A 16960-nucleotide genomic window follows, 5' to 3' on the forward strand; every position below is an offset into this window, starting at 1 on the left:
GTTCTTGAACATGATGGTGGTATATTTGTGGGTGATGGCAAGATCAAAGGTATGACCATCTTTGTGTGTGGCTGGGGATGGAGTAAAGGAGTAGGTCATGGGAAATGAATAGGTTGAGGAACTGAGTGGTTAAGGTTTTTGGAAGAGAGTCAATATGTATATTGAAGTTTCCTAGTAGGAGGGCAGGAGTTGGAGAGGAGAGAAAAATTGTGAACCAGATACCAATCTTGTTGATGAAGACCTGGAGATCTGTAAACAACAGCTATCAGGATTTTGATTAGGTAGTAGAAGTGAACAGTATGAACCTCAAAAAAGGAAAGGTTGATAAGAGATGGTAGGAGGGAGAGAACCTGGACGTTGCAATGCAGAGCAAAGAATGTTCTAGATCCCTCACCTCAACTAAGAGGTGAAGATGTATCTAGTATCCAGGTGGCCAGGCAGACTGTGTTATCAGCAGGGGCCAGGTCTTAGTAAAGCTAGAAGATGGAAGGAATAGGAGAAGGAAAAGGTTGACTTCATGTTTTACATATTAGAACCTTGTGACTTTATTTAGTGTAAGTCAGTTGTAGTTAGGCCTGGTGAACCCTGGATGAACTAATAAAATTAAAGACCCTGGAGAACTGGAACCAGGAACTTTAGCAATGTTTGAAGTTCTTAAAATAGCATAGCAAAAAATAAGTAACTAATAAATTCCAGAGCCTATAATTATGTGACTATTTTTATTTCACAAGATTAAAGGCCAAGAGCTTACTGTGCACTGATAAAACATACTTGGCAATATGGGAAGTTTAGGATTTAATATAAGACTCATTCCTTTGGGGTAGGGGTTCTCAGCTTCTGTATCTTGGACCCTTTTGGTAGGCTGGTGAAGCTATTTTAATCCCTTCTCAGAATAATGTTTTTAAATACATAAAATACACAGGATAACAAAGGAAAACAATTGATTTATAGTTATAATTATTTTTTTAAACCCCAGTTCATAAACTCCAAGTTAAAAACCCCTACCTAGGGGTCAAGTATATAATTAATCTCTTTAAAACAAGAAGATATTAATTTGTGTGTTTTTGTTAATGTCACTGTGAGGATTTAAATACACTAGCAGCCACTGTGAAGGCAACTTCTTGGTTTCTTTTCCTCAAATTCTGGTTACCTAGCTCTGGCTCCAGTTTTTGTTTGTGTTCTTGGCCCCCTTCCTGAGCTGTGCTGGTGACACTACTGCCATATCAGGGGGGAAGAATTTCATTGAAGTTTCATATATTTGTGAGGTAAGGGTAGAACAATTGGCTCACAGTCTTTTCTCCAGTATTTGCTGCTGGACCTTGCTTCTACTTTGTCCAAGGCCCCACAGCTCCCTTTAACCTCCACACCTCCAATAATAATGTTAATAGCTGATGTTGTGTAGCTTTTTGAGGCTTGTAAAGTGCTTTGGATGTATCTCATTTGATTCTCAGAATAACCGCATTTAGTATTTTAGGTTGGGGTTTTTTTCTTTCATTTTATAGATGAGGAAACTGAGGTACGGAGAGACTGAACGACTGACCCATGGTCATACCATTAATAAGGGTGAGAGGCATGATTTGAGCCAACTTCTGCTGACTCCAGGTCTACTATTCCTTTCACTATACTGCATTGCACCCCTCTCCCACTGAACCTGGGCCCCTTAGTCTCCTAACTCTCTATTACCAAACAAAATTCCAGTAGAAGAAACCTCTTCTCCTCAATCATACTACATGGGTTGTTGTTCAGGCATTTTTCAGTCGTACCTGACTCTTCATGACCCCTAATTTTTAGGGTTTTCTTGGCAAAGATACTGGAGTGGTTTGCCATTTCCTCCTCCAGCTCATTTTACACATGAGGAAACTGAGGCAAAGAAGGTCAAGTGATATGCCCAGGGTCACACAGCTAGCAAGTGTCTGAGGCTGGATTTGAACTCCAGAAGATGAGTCTTCTTGACTCTAGGCCTAGCATTCTATCCACTCTGTCACCTAGCTGCCCTGCATGGACAGAGAGGAAAAAAGATACTGCTACCTTTTTACCAGAAATCAAAAAGAAAGAAAATCAAATCCCTCAAAGAAACAAAATCTCTATACTAAAATAATATGAAGTACTACATGATATATATTTCCTAAGTCAGTATATTTGGCTTCACATATGCATTATTCACCATACATTTCCCCTGCATTCTCATTTATCGTCCATGAGGTATGCATATAATTTCACTGTGGTTGTCATAATGAAAGATCTATCTTGAAATGGAACAGAAAATGTGGACTGTGTGATGATAACTACAGCATTTACAGGAATAATGGAATCCTAATGGTATCTTATCCTAATTCTATCACTACTATGTAAACTTTGGCAAAATAGCACTAAAATTCTGCTTGCCTCTTGAGTTTTCCCTCATAGTGAAGTACCACACTGTGTACTGGCTTCTAAACATGCTATTTCCTGGATCATGCTTCCTGGGGCATTTAGAGGCATGCATTGCTTTCTCTTTGGCAACTAGAGAGAGGAATTATATTTCTCTACACAAATTGATAAACATAAGCAAACATCTACAAAACAAGACAGGAACAAAACCTCTTGGCTATGTATTTATTTAAATTTCACATTTAGAAGATGTCTTGAAAGTGCTTATTAGAGGATAGTTTTCTTAATGAAAAAGCTGCCCAGAAAAATGAAGTCTCTCCTCAGAGCTTCTTTGTAACAAAAAACCAGTCTTACCCCAAAAGGAAGTCTGAAGTATGTTACATTAACGTAATATACCACAAAAATGAAACAAACCAGGAAGAAACCACCACCACTTAGATGTGAGTTATTTCATGCCATGTGCTTGAATATGACAAAACCAGCTCTCCTCAGATTATTAGTGGTGATAATGATCATGTTCATTTTAATTTTGCCAGAGTATTTCAAGACATCCAAAGGTGAGTAATCAATTGTAATAAATGACCTTCTTTTCTTGATGCCAGGTAATGGCAAAAAGCCTTTTTTTTTATGCTCATGCTGCTTATAAAAAATGGTTATGCCAGACATGCTCTAACAAAATTACAATGAAGTTACAATTGATGTATTGTCAAATGAGGTAGTAGACATAAAGAACTTTGCAAACCTTAACTATTATATAAATGTTAGCAATATAGTATAGTAACTTTAATATTATGGATGAATTATGTATTATATGATATGTATGAAAATTAAAAAGAAAGTTTAAAATAAATTTTCTAGCTTGTAAAAGAAAATTTATAAGAATCCTTTCCCACTTATTTTGTGCTGTAAAAGCTAGTTTTGTATTATTGGATTATGGTGTTTTATATAAAGACATTTATTGGATGGCAAATGTTTTTGAACTTTCCATCCCCACAATAAAATGCTGCATACAGCACTGTTCTCACTGAGTTCAACACACATTTATTAGATACCTACTGTGCAAATCACACAGAAATAATCTGTTGTTTTAGATTTTTGAGAAAAGTGACATTATGTATTTTGGAAATGCTACTAAGATAATGTACATGTTTGGCTTAAATAATTTTTTAACACGAAAGAGAAACAGAATAAATAAAAAATCTGGATACAAAAAAGAGTTGCAATATTATGATAATTAAAAAGTCCTAGACTGAGATCGAATCAATAGATAAGAAATTAAAACTCTTTTTTATATGTGTTAGTAAAAAAAGAGATTCCCTGAAGATTAGTGATTTCTTAATATTTATTGCAAAATAGGACTTTGAGAAAGAGTGCTTCTTTGTTACCTGAATACATTTGATTAATGCCCACGGAGAGTGGAAATAAATTCCAAACCTACACTGTAATGTTTTCAGTTGTGTTTGCATATTTCCAAAGCCACCAAATAAAAGATGAGATTGATCATATGGATGCCTTGCTATATATCACCCTATGCAAATAAATGAATCTTTCAGTTTTCATTGGATTATTTGCAGTTGCATTGATATTATATAATATGCATAATGAAAAGCTGGAAAACTTATTTCAGTTGTGAAATATTGTGAGCAGGATGGTAAAATATGGACAAGTTGACTTAATACATCAAGATTAGAGCATGATAGTATTCATAGATCATAGAATTTAAAAACATAAGTGAGTATCTAGTACATTTACAAATAATAATAACTAACATTTATACAGTTATTTAAAGTGTGCAAAATACTTTCTGTCCATTATCTAATTTGAGCCTCACCACAGTCTTGTGAAATAAGTACCACAGAATTTGTTTGCACTTTATTGATGAGGAAACTGAGGCTCATATTTTAAGTGACTTGATAATAGCCACATTGGTGGTAAGTGTCAGAGGGAGGCTTTGAATCCAGGTCTTTCTGACTCCAAGTCCAATTCTCTATTTACTTACTACTGAGGAAATTTAAGTACTTACTGAGCATTACACGTTAAATATCAAAACTAGAATTTAAATCTAGGTCCTCTCCCAAAGTAGTCTCTCTAGGTCTGCAGAAATCTCATGGAAATCCCTTGAACTCTAATGTGTGTAGTGGAAAGAATGTTTAAGATTCAGGAGAATAAGACTAATAGAATTTGATTAACTCTTTTTCAGTATATCATAATATTTTGGTTAGATTTTTCTCTGAGTCAATGACAAGAGTGGTGCAAAAAAAAAATAGTGTCATGTGATTGTAAGCTCCTTGAGGGCAGGCACAGTTTTGTTTTAGTCTTTGTATTCCTAGCTCCCAGCATAATATCTGGCACAGAGTAGTTGTTAAATAAATGCTTGGTGAATTAAATTGAACATGTAATTATGTTGCTATTTTGGCTAGTCATCTATACTTTGGCATAATATGTGGATTCATTTACCCATTAGAAAAATGAACAACTTTTCTCTTTGTTTGGGCTGTATATTTTTTATTTCTACATAAGACAGGTGTTAAGTGCAATACTTGAAAAACTCAATTTTGGCAAAGCATTCTTTGTGACATAGAAAAGCCAAGATGAAGAGTAGAATTTCCAATCATGTTTACCCTGAAGCATCATAGTACTTGCATTTTAACCTCTAATAAGCTTCTACACTAAACATTTTTCTTACTCCCCAAACCACGAACTAGAAAAATGCTAGATTACAGTAAAATGATATATCATGGAAATTACTATGTAATGTGTGATACAGTACAATTTTGTTTTTTTTTAAGTTTTGCTATTTCTTTTTTATTTATTCAGTATTTTATTTTTCTCCAATTACATGTAAACAGTTTTCAACATTTGTTTTTAAAAATTTGAGTTCCAAATTCTCTCTCTCCCTTCTCACAGTCCTCATTAAGAAGGCAAGCAATTTGATGTTGGTTATACATGTGTAGTCATGCAAAACATTTTCATATTAGTCATATTGTAAAAGAAAACATAGACCAAAAAACCCCACCCCAAAATAAAGAAAGTTTAAAAAAGTATGCTTCAATCTATATTCAGACTCTATCAGTTCTTTCTCTGGGGATGGATAGCATTTTTCATCATAAGTCCTTCAGAGTTGTCTTGGATCATTGTATTGCTGAGAATAGCTAAGTCATTCAGTGTTGATTATCTTACAATATTGCTGTTACAGTGTACAAAATTTCCTGGTTCTACTCGTTGCACTTTGCATCAGTTCATGTAAGTCTTTCTAAGTTTTTCTGAGAGTATCTTGCTCATCATTCCTTATAGCACAAAAATATTTCATCACAATCATATGCCACAAATTTTTGGCTATTCCCCAATTGATGGACATCCCCTCAATTTTCAATTCTTTACCACCAGAAAAGAGTTGTGATAAATATTCTTGTACATATAGGTCCTTTTCCTTTTTTAAAAAAAATCTCTTTTGGAATACAGACCTAGATATTTCTAGTTCAAAAGTAATGCATGGCTTTATAGGCCTTTTGGCATAGTTCCAAATTGCTCTAAGAGTGGTTGAATCAGTTCACAATTCCACCACCAGTGCATTAGTGTCTCAATTTTCCCACATTCCCTCTAACATTTGTCATTTCCTTTTTTCTGTCCTATTAGCCAATCTAATAGGCGGGAGGTAGTACCTCAGAATTGTTTTAATTTGCATTTTTTTCAGTCAATAGTGAGTTAGAGCATTTTCATATGGCTATAGATAGCTTTGATTACTTCATCTGAAAATTAACTTCATATCTTCTAATCATTTATCAATTGGGGAGTGACTTTTTTTTATAAATTTGATTCATTTCTCTACGTATTTCAGAAATGAGGCCTTTATGAGAGAAACTTGCTTCAAATTTTTTTTTTCACAGTTTTTGCTAATTGTATTTCCCTCCATCCTATTTTCCATCCCCCCATTTATTCTATTCTCTCTCTCCTTTCACTTTGTCCCTCCTCAAAAGTGTTTTGCTTTTGACTATCTCCTCCCCCTATCCATCCTCCCTTTTATAAGCACCCTCTACATCTTATCTTCTGCTCTTCCCCTCTTACTTTCCTGTAGGATAAGATAGTTTTCTATACCCAAATGAATGTGTATGTTATTCCCTCTTTGAGCCAATTCTGATGAGTGTAAGGTTCAAGCATTCCCCACACCTCCACCATCTCTCCCTGTGGTGTAAAAGCTCTCTTGCCTCTTTTATGTGAGATAATTTACCCCCATTCTGCCTCTCCCTTTCCCTTTCTCCCAGTGCATTCCTCTTTCTCACCCCTTAGTTTTATTTCTTAGCTATCATCCTATCATATTCAACCCACACCTGTATCCTCTCTCTGTAGATATTCCTTCTAGCCTCCCTAATAATGAAAAATTCTTAGGAGTTATAAGTATCATCTTTCCATGTAGGTATATAAGTAGTTTAACCTTATTAAATCCTTTATGATTTCTCTTTCCTATTTACCTTTTTATGCTTCTCTTGAGTCTTGTATTTGAAAGTCAAATTTTCTGTTCAGCTCCGGTTTTTTCATAAGGAGTGCTTGAAAGTCCTCTATTTCATTGAATGGCAATTTTTTCCCCCTGAAGGATTATACTAAGTTTTTCTGGGTAGGTGATTGTTGGTTGCAATCCTAGCTCCTTTGCCCTACAGAATATCATATTCTAAGCCCTCTGATCCTTTAATATAGAAGCTACTAAATCTTGTGTTATCCTGACTGTGGCTCCATGGTACTTGAATTGTTTCTTTCTGACTGCTTGTAACATTTTCTCCTTGATCTGAGAGCTCTGGAATTTGGCTCTAATATTCCCTGGAGTTTTCATTTGGGGGTCTCTTTCAGAGGGTGATTGGTAAGTTCTTTCAATTTCTATTTTACCCTCTGGTTTAGAATATCAGAGCAGTTTTCCTTGATGAATTCTTGATTACATCTAGGCTCTTTTTTTGATCATGGCTTTCAGATAGTCCAGTAATTTTTATGTTATTTCTCTTTGATCTATTTTCCAGGTCAGCTGTTTTCCCAATTAGATATTTCACAATGTCTTCTATTTTTTCATTCTTTTGATTTTGTTTTATTGTTTATTGATGCCTCATAAAGTCATTAACTTCCACTTGCTCAGTTCTAATTTTTGAGGTATTATTTTCTTCAGTGAACTTTTCTATCTCCTTTTCCATTTGGCCAATTCTACTTTTTAAGGAGTTATTTTCTTCAGTAAATTTTTGTGCCTCTTTTTGCATGTGGCCAATTCTGCTTTTCAAAGCATTCTTCATCTCATTGGATTTTTGCTTTTAACTCCAAAAGATAACTGGCAATGTTTGAACAATGCCCGATTCCCTATACCAGCTGATAGAGGAAGCTGTTTATTCAGTTTTGAAGAAAATATTCTCTTAAAAAATATCTGTATTTAATTATTGTTCACAAATCAGAGGCATTAGTTTCACTTCTAGTTCATGAATGGGAACGGCATTGATAAATAATAACACAGACAGTATCCCAAAACAAGTTTTGTCCATTTACTTCAGTTTCTTTATGAACTTTTAAGAACAAAATTGAAATATAGAGCTGGGCTTGTCAGCTTCCATTTCTTGTCCCAATTTACACCCTTTTGTGAAAATGGGGCTGTAACAATCAGTGAAATGGAAGAAAATAGTAACGAAGGACTCAGAATATTCACAAATGATTAATCCCTTTATATTTGAGTACTGATTTATTATGCTTCTTAACATCTAATTATCTATGCCCTGTGCGGAATATGTCAGCTGTAAGGATAATTAATTAAAAAGTTTAGGCAATAGAATTTATTTAATGGTTTGATTGATTTTCTGAACCTCCCAGAGAAGAGCTATTCTCCCTTTCTCACTAATAGTTTTAGTCTCATTTCATTGGTCAGGCCTCGTTGTTTCATTAGTTTTAGGCACCTAGGTGGCACAGTGGATGGAACTCCGGACCTGGGGTCTGGAAAACTTCAGTTCAAATCTGGCCTCAGACAATTACAATTCAATTACTATTACTATTCTTACTACTATTATTATTCATTATTATCATATTACTATTACATTATTACATATTACTATTGCCCCGAGTAAATTGCTTAACCCTGTTTGTTTTACTTTCCTCACCTGTAAAATGAATATAATAGTAACAACTACCTCCCATTAGTGTGAGGACAAAATCAGATAACATTTATAATACACTTTGAAAACCTTAAAGTTACTTTTAGATGCTAGCTATTAATATTAAATATTAATATTAAAATCCCAATAATGTTTGAGCTTCTGATAGCTTATAAATGGTTGAATTAACTGGTGTAGGATAATATTTTTTAAATTGAGTATTGTATAAAAAGTTAGAAAATAAAAGTCTCAGAGAATGCCAAAAAAGGGGGTTAACCTTGCTAAAAGAACATTTTTTGTTCTTCCCAACTAGCTGTGCTTTAAGATCATTGCATTATGTGATATAGGCTATTTCTAAACATGTGTTACAAAACAATGAAACAAAAAACCATCTTGCCAAAGACTGCTATATGGAATGCATTTTGAACAGCCTCAGGATGGTAGACCATATCCTCTCACCCAGATGGCAGAAGAGCCAGCTATTGCTTGTGATAATTTTTTAAAATAGCTGAAGCAGCTATAGAGGAGTGCCCAAAATGTGATTTGGAGGGACCAACTGGGGAGGAAAAGCTACTTACTTTAAAACAACATCACTGTACTATGCCTGATACCTTGTCAGATTGCCTACCTTTGCAAAATGATGAATAGAACTTAAAAATTCATGTGTGCAAAAGGGGAAAGAAAGCAAAGATCTCTGAAAGAAACTCATCTCTATCTATAAATATTTTTGAACCTTAAATTCTCATCACAAACCTATGCTTATTGAAAATGTCTGTTGGATGAAATTCAACTCTTATAAGACTTGTTTCCTAAAATATTTAGTTGTTTCCTTACCCGTATATAATTCTGTCATAGCCCTGCATAGTAGCCCTCCAAATGCTTTCTCTCTTTACGCATTTTATGGTTTCTAAAATATTTTATTTTCCCTTTTTTTAAACAGTATGTACATTTCCACTCTTCATGCCCCCTACTTGTCTTTCAAATACTGGCACATCCAGTTAGAAGTTTCCAAATATCAGTCTGCTGGCATATATTTAAACTGCTTTTTCTTTATGTTCTGTTTATAAACCTCTCTCCCCTCAGGACTCCCAAGCTTCCAATCTGGTTTATGGCATCCATGCATTTATCATCCACTCTCTATGGGATGTTGCTTTCTTTTTCACATAGTGCTACCCTGGGAGGTTTCACCTATGGAGAGACAGAAAATGAAAATATGAAGACACAAGTTTGAACTTTTGCCATTGGATTTGGAATGAAGACTTGTTTTGGAGCTCATTGCTAATTATTTTCTAGGCTGACCAGGTGTGGTCTGAATGAGTCATAACTTGTAAGCGCCCCACTTGATTAGCACGATGAATTTGTGGCCAAGTGGAAATGCATTCAAATCAACACCTGTGGAGATCAGTAACTAAATAGTAGAGTTACTATATAATTTGGACAGTTCTGGCTCTAATTGCCAAATTACTGCCTTGCACAATAAATGCCCATAAAAATAAAAGATGTTTCAAAAATTTTCCCTAACAGCAACTGTCAAAAATTCTCACTGATAGTAATAGTCATAGTGAGCCTTCTCAATTCTCTCTAACATACCATTTGATGCCTCAGTCAGAATTGAACTCTCTCACATTTGAAACAACATAATTCTTTTTTTCAAGTAATCTGGTATGGTTCCTACCATGTGCATGAGAGACACCTTGTTGGCAAGTTTTACTTTACTGAATCAAATGCTTTTTAAGGTCAACAAACAATAAACATACTGAGATAATGCTTGGCACATATTAATCCCTTAATAAATGCTTATTGATTGACTGACATAGCACATATCATTGGGTATAAAAGCAGGAAATATACTTGTTTATTTTTAAAGGAAAACATTTAATAATAAAATACATTATACAGAACACCAATAGTTATGTTTATAGATAGTCTGGGAATCTGTGATTCTTAGCCTTAGCCTTTTCCCCACTCTGGCATCATTATTATAGCAGCTAAAGAGAACTGACTGCACAGTGCTGAGGATGAATACATATATATATATGTATACACACATATCTATCTATATATGTTTACCTCATGGATTGCCAGGGCCATGAATACATCCCAAAATGGCTAATCTGCTGGTAATGAGTCTCTATGTACCTTCCTAGGCTGGTCCTAAGAAAGTAGACAGTCTAGTATTAGGACTATACTTTAAGCCTTTCTGGAACAATAGAGCCAGCCAAGGCCTGAACTCTGCTGGCTTTCAAGAACCCTGGGTCATCTCTGTGCCAGGATGAGGCAATGGAAAACTGTTTTTAATTGAAAGTGAAAATGATTGATTTGGACAGTAGTCAAATAACGTCTCTTTGTTCGTTTAACTTGATGTCCTTCATTTGGGTAGCCCACTATATTCCAAGAAACACTCAGAAGAATACTGACAAATTGCAGTCCAAGTTCTAGAGTATTTATGGGATATTGCCATCTCAGTGAGGAAGGATTTAGGTGCTTAGTTGCCAGAAATACTAATGGGCATTAGATACATAAATCCTTGTTTATGGAAACAAGAATGTGGTCTTATCCTAGGAGCTGAATAATGGTTTTAGAGAGGGAAGCACCCTGTCGGTATTTCTTTTCTAATTGAATGAGTAAAACCTAGTATTTTTCAATTGTTATAAGGTAAGCTCATAGTTAAAAATAATGTATCATCAGTTCTAGAAAGTCTAGTTTATTATTTATTGGATTAGAAGACAGGAACAATGGCATTAGGAATCTCTATCATCCTCCTTAGTCATATCGTAGCAAGAAATATTCAAGAGCTTGGAAACTGTATAAGATAAATAGTGTAAAAGGGAAAATGTAGAATGGCAAAAATATCATTGGTTTCTTTCCATGCATTTTAGGGGCACATAAAAACTCTGGAATGTATCAGTAGAATATTCCCATCTCCCTGACATGGACATTATCACTGGAGATGAGTTGATTTTTGGTTACAGTTATTTTCTAAATAAGTAATATACCATTTGAATTAGTTTTCAGTAGTATACTCAAATATTTCAATTGGAGAATGAAGAGCTAGAAGAGTTCTTGACATAGGTATGTCCAGCATGTTTCCATTAGGTTGTACACATATGAGGTTCCTTTTTAGGTGAAGATTTATTGAATATATACATTTATATTAGTTTTGTCTGTTATAAAGGACATTATTTTCAGTAATCAAACTAAAGAAACTAAGACTTAACTAAATAATTTTTAAGAATTACCAATCAACTTAAACATAAACTCTAAAAATGAGACAAAATATCAAGTTTTTGCAATGGAATGTGGTGGGGAAACACTTAGCACACCTTGGACACTTGCCTATGCACCTTAGAAATCAGGCAGTCCAACCTCTTTATTTGGTATATGTAAGGAAACTGTGGCCCAGAGAAGAGGCATGACTTAACCGAGGTCACAAAATACTTGGTCCATTTTTATCATGATTATAGTTTCCCATTATGAAATAAAATATGAAATATTAAATGGAAAATAGAATGATTTGATGAGAGTGATGAAAAATAAAAACAAAATTAATATCTGTTATTAAGTACTTATATTTACTGCTGGTTAAAAATACAAACTCAACAAATTAAAAAAAACAACTAGAAAGTTTAGATTTGTGTATAAACTGGACAAAAAAAGATCTAGAGCTTATATAGATGTAGAGCATAAGCTAAAAAAGACCCAATAACTTGATGTTCTTATAAGTATAAGGCTAGGAGCCATAAAGGGGAGTGTATCTTGTAAAAAATGCAAACTAATCTCTTCCACTGGATGCAGCATTACCTAGACCTTTAAAAAGGCTATATTGTCCAATCTGAGCATGTGAGATAGAATATGGCAGCAAGACATACACAAGGACAGAACCAAGAGCCCTTGATTCAGTTCTTTTGCTGCAGCCGAGTCACCTTGATAAGGCTGATTATAAACTGAAAGAGAGGTCACTTACCTCATAGCAGTTACCACTGCTGTACTGGGACTCCCAAAAGGCATACGGTCACTTTTCGATTATTCATGCTAATGGAGTTGAACAGAAGGATAGATACTGCACAATTGTAGATAATGAAAAATCTTTTACTTGTTCCATTTGGAGGATGAGTTAGTACTTACATTGTACTAATAATCTTACAATTGCACAATGCCTCGCTGTTTTCTATTCTTATTTTTCCCTAGTTACATGTAAAAACATTTTTTAACATTCATTTTTAAAACTTTGAATTCCAAATTCTCTCCCTTTCCCTTTCCCATCCCTGTCATTAAGAAGGCAAGCAATTCAATATAGGTTATACATGTATAGTCATGTAAAACATACCCATTATACCCATGTTATGAAAGAAAATATAGACAAAAAAACTCAAGAAAAATACATTTTTTTAAAAAGTATGCTTCAATCTGTATTCAGACTTTATCAGTTCTTTCTCTGGGGATGGATAGCATTTTTCATCCTAAGTCCTGCAGAGTTTTCTTGGATCATTGTATTGCTAAGAATAGTTAAGTCATTCCTTGCTGATCATCTTGCAATGTTGCTGTTACTTTGTACCCAGTACATTTCACTTTGTATCAATCCATGTGAGTCTTTTCTGAGAGTATCCTGTGTTTTAACAACCCAGCTAGCCGCTTCCCGTGGGGGCGTAAGATCTCTCCCCCACAGCCAGCACTCAGGGGGCTGCCGGGACCCAGGAGGCTGCCGGGACCCAGGAGGCTGCGGGGGGGAAGGCACAGGTTCTTTTTATCTGCTTAAACAAGGAAAGCACAGTGAAGGGGTTGACCAGCTTACTTTAATCCAACATTCATTTAGCATACAGACAACAATCATTTAGTTCAGGGGAAAACGCCAGTATTCAGTTAGCATTCAGTTAGTTCAGGGGAGCATACAGTCAAGCGTCAAGAGACAGACCAAATACAGATTCATTGACTTACTTCAGGGGAAAAAAACCAGCACCCTGAGGTTCAAAACATTCATTTAGTTTGGGGGAAAAAACAAACCAGCACCCCAAACCTCAAAACCAAAATACAAACAAATTACAAATATCAACAGACAGACCCAATACAATTCATAGTTACCAACATCTGGGCTTGGCCCGAGAGCAAGGGCTGGCCCAGAGTCACGCTTACGTGCTGCTGCTTCCCACACCAACCAGAAAAGGAAAGAGAGCTTCAAGCTGTCCTCTCCCCTCTTATAGAGTTTCTGACATCATCAAGCACCGCCTGAATGACCAAGGCCGATTGGTTCTTGACTTGGTCCCTCCCCCTAGCATAGACGTTAACACCTCCCCTCAGCCAGCCCCATGACTCCTCACACAGGAAGTTTTCTGCTTCTTGACATGCTCTCTGGGCTTCCTGCCCCGGAAGAGCAAGCCACAGCATCCAGAGGCTCAATGAGGTAAGCTGAGTCATTCAAAGAAAATAAAGGCCATTCTGGTTACATCCTGTTCATCATTTCTTATAGTACAATAGTATTCCATCATAATCACACATTACAGCTTATTCAGCCATTCCCCAATTGATGGGCATCCCCTCAACTTCTAATTCTTTGAAATGAGCTGCTATAAATATTCTGGTACAAATAGGGCATTTTCCTTTTTGTTTTTTATCTCTTTTGGGATTGCTAGGTCAAAGGATATGCATGGTTTTATAGCCCTTTGGGCATAGTTCTAAATTGCTCTACAGAATGGTTAAATCCATTCACAATGCCACCAACAGTGCATTAGTGTCTTGTGCTTACCACATCCCCTCCAACATTTGTCATTTACCTTTGCTGTCCTATTAGCCAATCTGATAGGTATGAGGTAGTACCTCAAAATTGTTTTAATGTGCGTTCCTCTAATCAATAGTGAGTTTGAGTATTTTTATATGGCTACAGATAGCTTTGATTACTTCATCTGAAAACTGATCATTTCTTTTGATCATTTATCAGTTGGGGAATGGCTCTTATTTTTATAAATTTGACTCAATTCTCTATACATTTGAGAAATGAAGCCTTTATAGGAGAAACTCACTTCAAAATTTTTTTCACAGTTACTATTGCTAACTGTATTTTCCTCCATCCTATCCCCCCCACTTATTCTATTCTTTCTCTCCTTTCACTCTGTCCCTCCTCAAAAGTGTTTTGCTTCTGACTAACCGCTCCCCCAATCTGCCATCTCTTTTGTCATCACCTCCCTTCTCTTGTCCCCTTCCCCTCCTAATTTCCCATAGGGTAAGATAGATTTCTATACCCAATTGTGTGTGTATGTTATTCCCTCTTTGAGCCAGTTCTGATGAGAGTAGGTTCACTCGCTCCCCCTTACCTCTCCCCTCTTCCCCTCCATTGTAAAAAGCTCTTTCTTACCACTTTTGTGCGAGGTAATTTATCCCATTCTACCTCTCCCTTTCTCTTTCTCCCAGTACATTCCTCTCTCACCCCTTAATTCTATTTTTTAGATATCATCTCTTCACATTCAACTCAACACCTGTACCCTTGCCTATATATACTCCTTCTAACTGCCCTAATAATTAGAAAGTTCTTAGGAGTTATAAGTGTCATCTTCCCATTTAGGAATGTAAATGGTTTAACATTATTAAGTGGATTATGATTTCCCTTTCCTGTTGACCTTTTTATGCCTCTCTTGAGTCTTGTATTTGAAAGTCAAATTTTCTCTTTAGCTCTGGTCTTTTCACCAAGAATGATTGAAAGTCATCTATCTCATTGAATATCCATTTTTACCCCTGAAGGATTATACTCAGTTTTGCTGGCTAAATGATTCTTGGTTGTAATACTATCTCCTTTGCCCTCCAGAACATCATATTCCAAGCCTTTTGATCCTTTAATTTAGAAGCTGCTAAGTCTTATGTTATCCTGACTGTGGCTCCACAATATTTGAATTATTTCTTTCTGGCTGTTTACAATGTTTTCTCCTCGACTGGGGAATTCTGAAATTTGGCTATAATATTCCTGCCTCTGGTTCTAGAATATCAGGACAGTTTTCCTTGATAATTTCTTGAAAGATGTTGTCTAGGCTCTTTTTTTGATCATGGCTTTCAGGTAGTCTAATAATTTTTAAGTGATCTCTCTTTGATCTATTTTCCAGGTCAGTCGTTTTTCCAATGAGATATTTCACATTATCTTCTATTTTTTTCATTCTTTTGGGGTAGTTTTATTGTTTCTTGATTTTTCATAAAGTCATTAGCTTCCATCTCCTCCATTCTATTTTTTTCATATTTTTATTTAATATTTTAGTTTTCAACATTGATTTCCATAAGATCTTGAGTTACAAATTTTCTCCCCATTTCTACCCTCCCTACCACTCCAAGATGGCATATATTCTGATTGCCCCATTCTCCAGTCAGCAGTCCCTTCTGTCACCCTACTCCCTCCCCATCCCCTTTCTCCTTACTTTCTTGTAGGGCAAGATAGATTTCTATGCCCCATTCCCTATATATCTTATTTCCCAGCTGCACACAAAAACAGCTGTTTTTTTGAGCATCTGCTTTTACTTTGAGTTTCAAATTCTCTCCCCTCTTCCCTTCCCACCTACCCTCCCTAAGAAGGCAAGCAATTCAACATTGGCCACACATATATCATTATGCAAAACACTTCCATAATAATCAGGTTGTGAAAGACTAACTATATTTCCCTCCATCCTGTCCTGTCCCTCTTTATTCAATTTTCTCCCTTGACCCTGTTCCTTTTCAAAAGTGTTTGCTTTTAATTACCTCCTCCCCCATCTGCCCTCCCTTCTATCATCCCCCCTTTTTTCCCCTTACCCCTCCTTTCCTGTCAGGTAAGATACCCAATTGATTGTGTATGTTGTTCCTTCCTCGAGTTAAATTTTATGAGAGCAAGATTCACTCATTCCCCCTCACCTGCCCCATCTTCCCTTCCAACAGAACTGCTTTTTCTTGCCACTTTTATGTGAGATAATTTACCCCATTCTATCTCTCCCTTTCTCCCTCTCTCAATATATTCCTCTCTCACCTCTTAATTTTATTTTATTTTTTAGGTACCATCCCTTCATATTCAACTCCCCCTGTGTCCTCTGTCTGAATATATGTGTATATGTGTGTGTGTATATACACACACACACACACACACACACACACACACACACACACATATATATATAATGTGTGTGTGTGTGTGTATTCCCTTCAACTACCCTAATACTGAGAAAGGTCTCATGAATTACACACATCATCTTTCCATGTAAGAATGTAAACAAAACAGTTCAATTTTAGTAAGTCCCTTATGATTTCACTTTTCAAGCTTCTCTTGATATTTGTATTTGAAAGCCAAATTTCCTATTCAGCTCTGGTCTTTTCACTGAGAGAGCTTGAAAGTCCTTTATTTTATTGAAAATCCATATTTTGCCTTGGAGCATGATACTCAGTTTTGCTGGGTAGGTGATTCTTGGTGACCTCTGGAATATCATATTCCAAGCCCTTTGATCCCTTAATATAGAAGCTGCTAGATCTTGTATTAT

General features: G+C 35.7%; 1 protein-coding gene across 1 annotated transcript in view; it reads left to right on the forward strand.

Annotated features, from left to right (window-relative positions):
- Positions 1 to 2839: 2839 nt before the first annotated feature.
- Positions 2840 to 16960, forward strand: part of TMEM156 (transmembrane protein 156) — a 41128-nt gene continuing 27007 nt past the window's right edge. The window contains exon 1 of the mRNA XM_036765056.1: positions 2840 to 2927. Within this exon, the coding sequence (XP_036620951.1) occupies positions 2840 to 2927 (88 nt within the window). The remainder of the gene's footprint in view (positions 2928 to 16960) is intronic.

The sequence above is a fragment of the Trichosurus vulpecula genome, chromosome 6, assembly GCF_011100635.1.
Source record: "Trichosurus vulpecula isolate mTriVul1 chromosome 6, mTriVul1.pri, whole genome shotgun sequence".
Lineage (NCBI taxonomy): Eukaryota > Metazoa > Chordata > Mammalia > Diprotodontia > Phalangeridae > Trichosurus > Trichosurus vulpecula.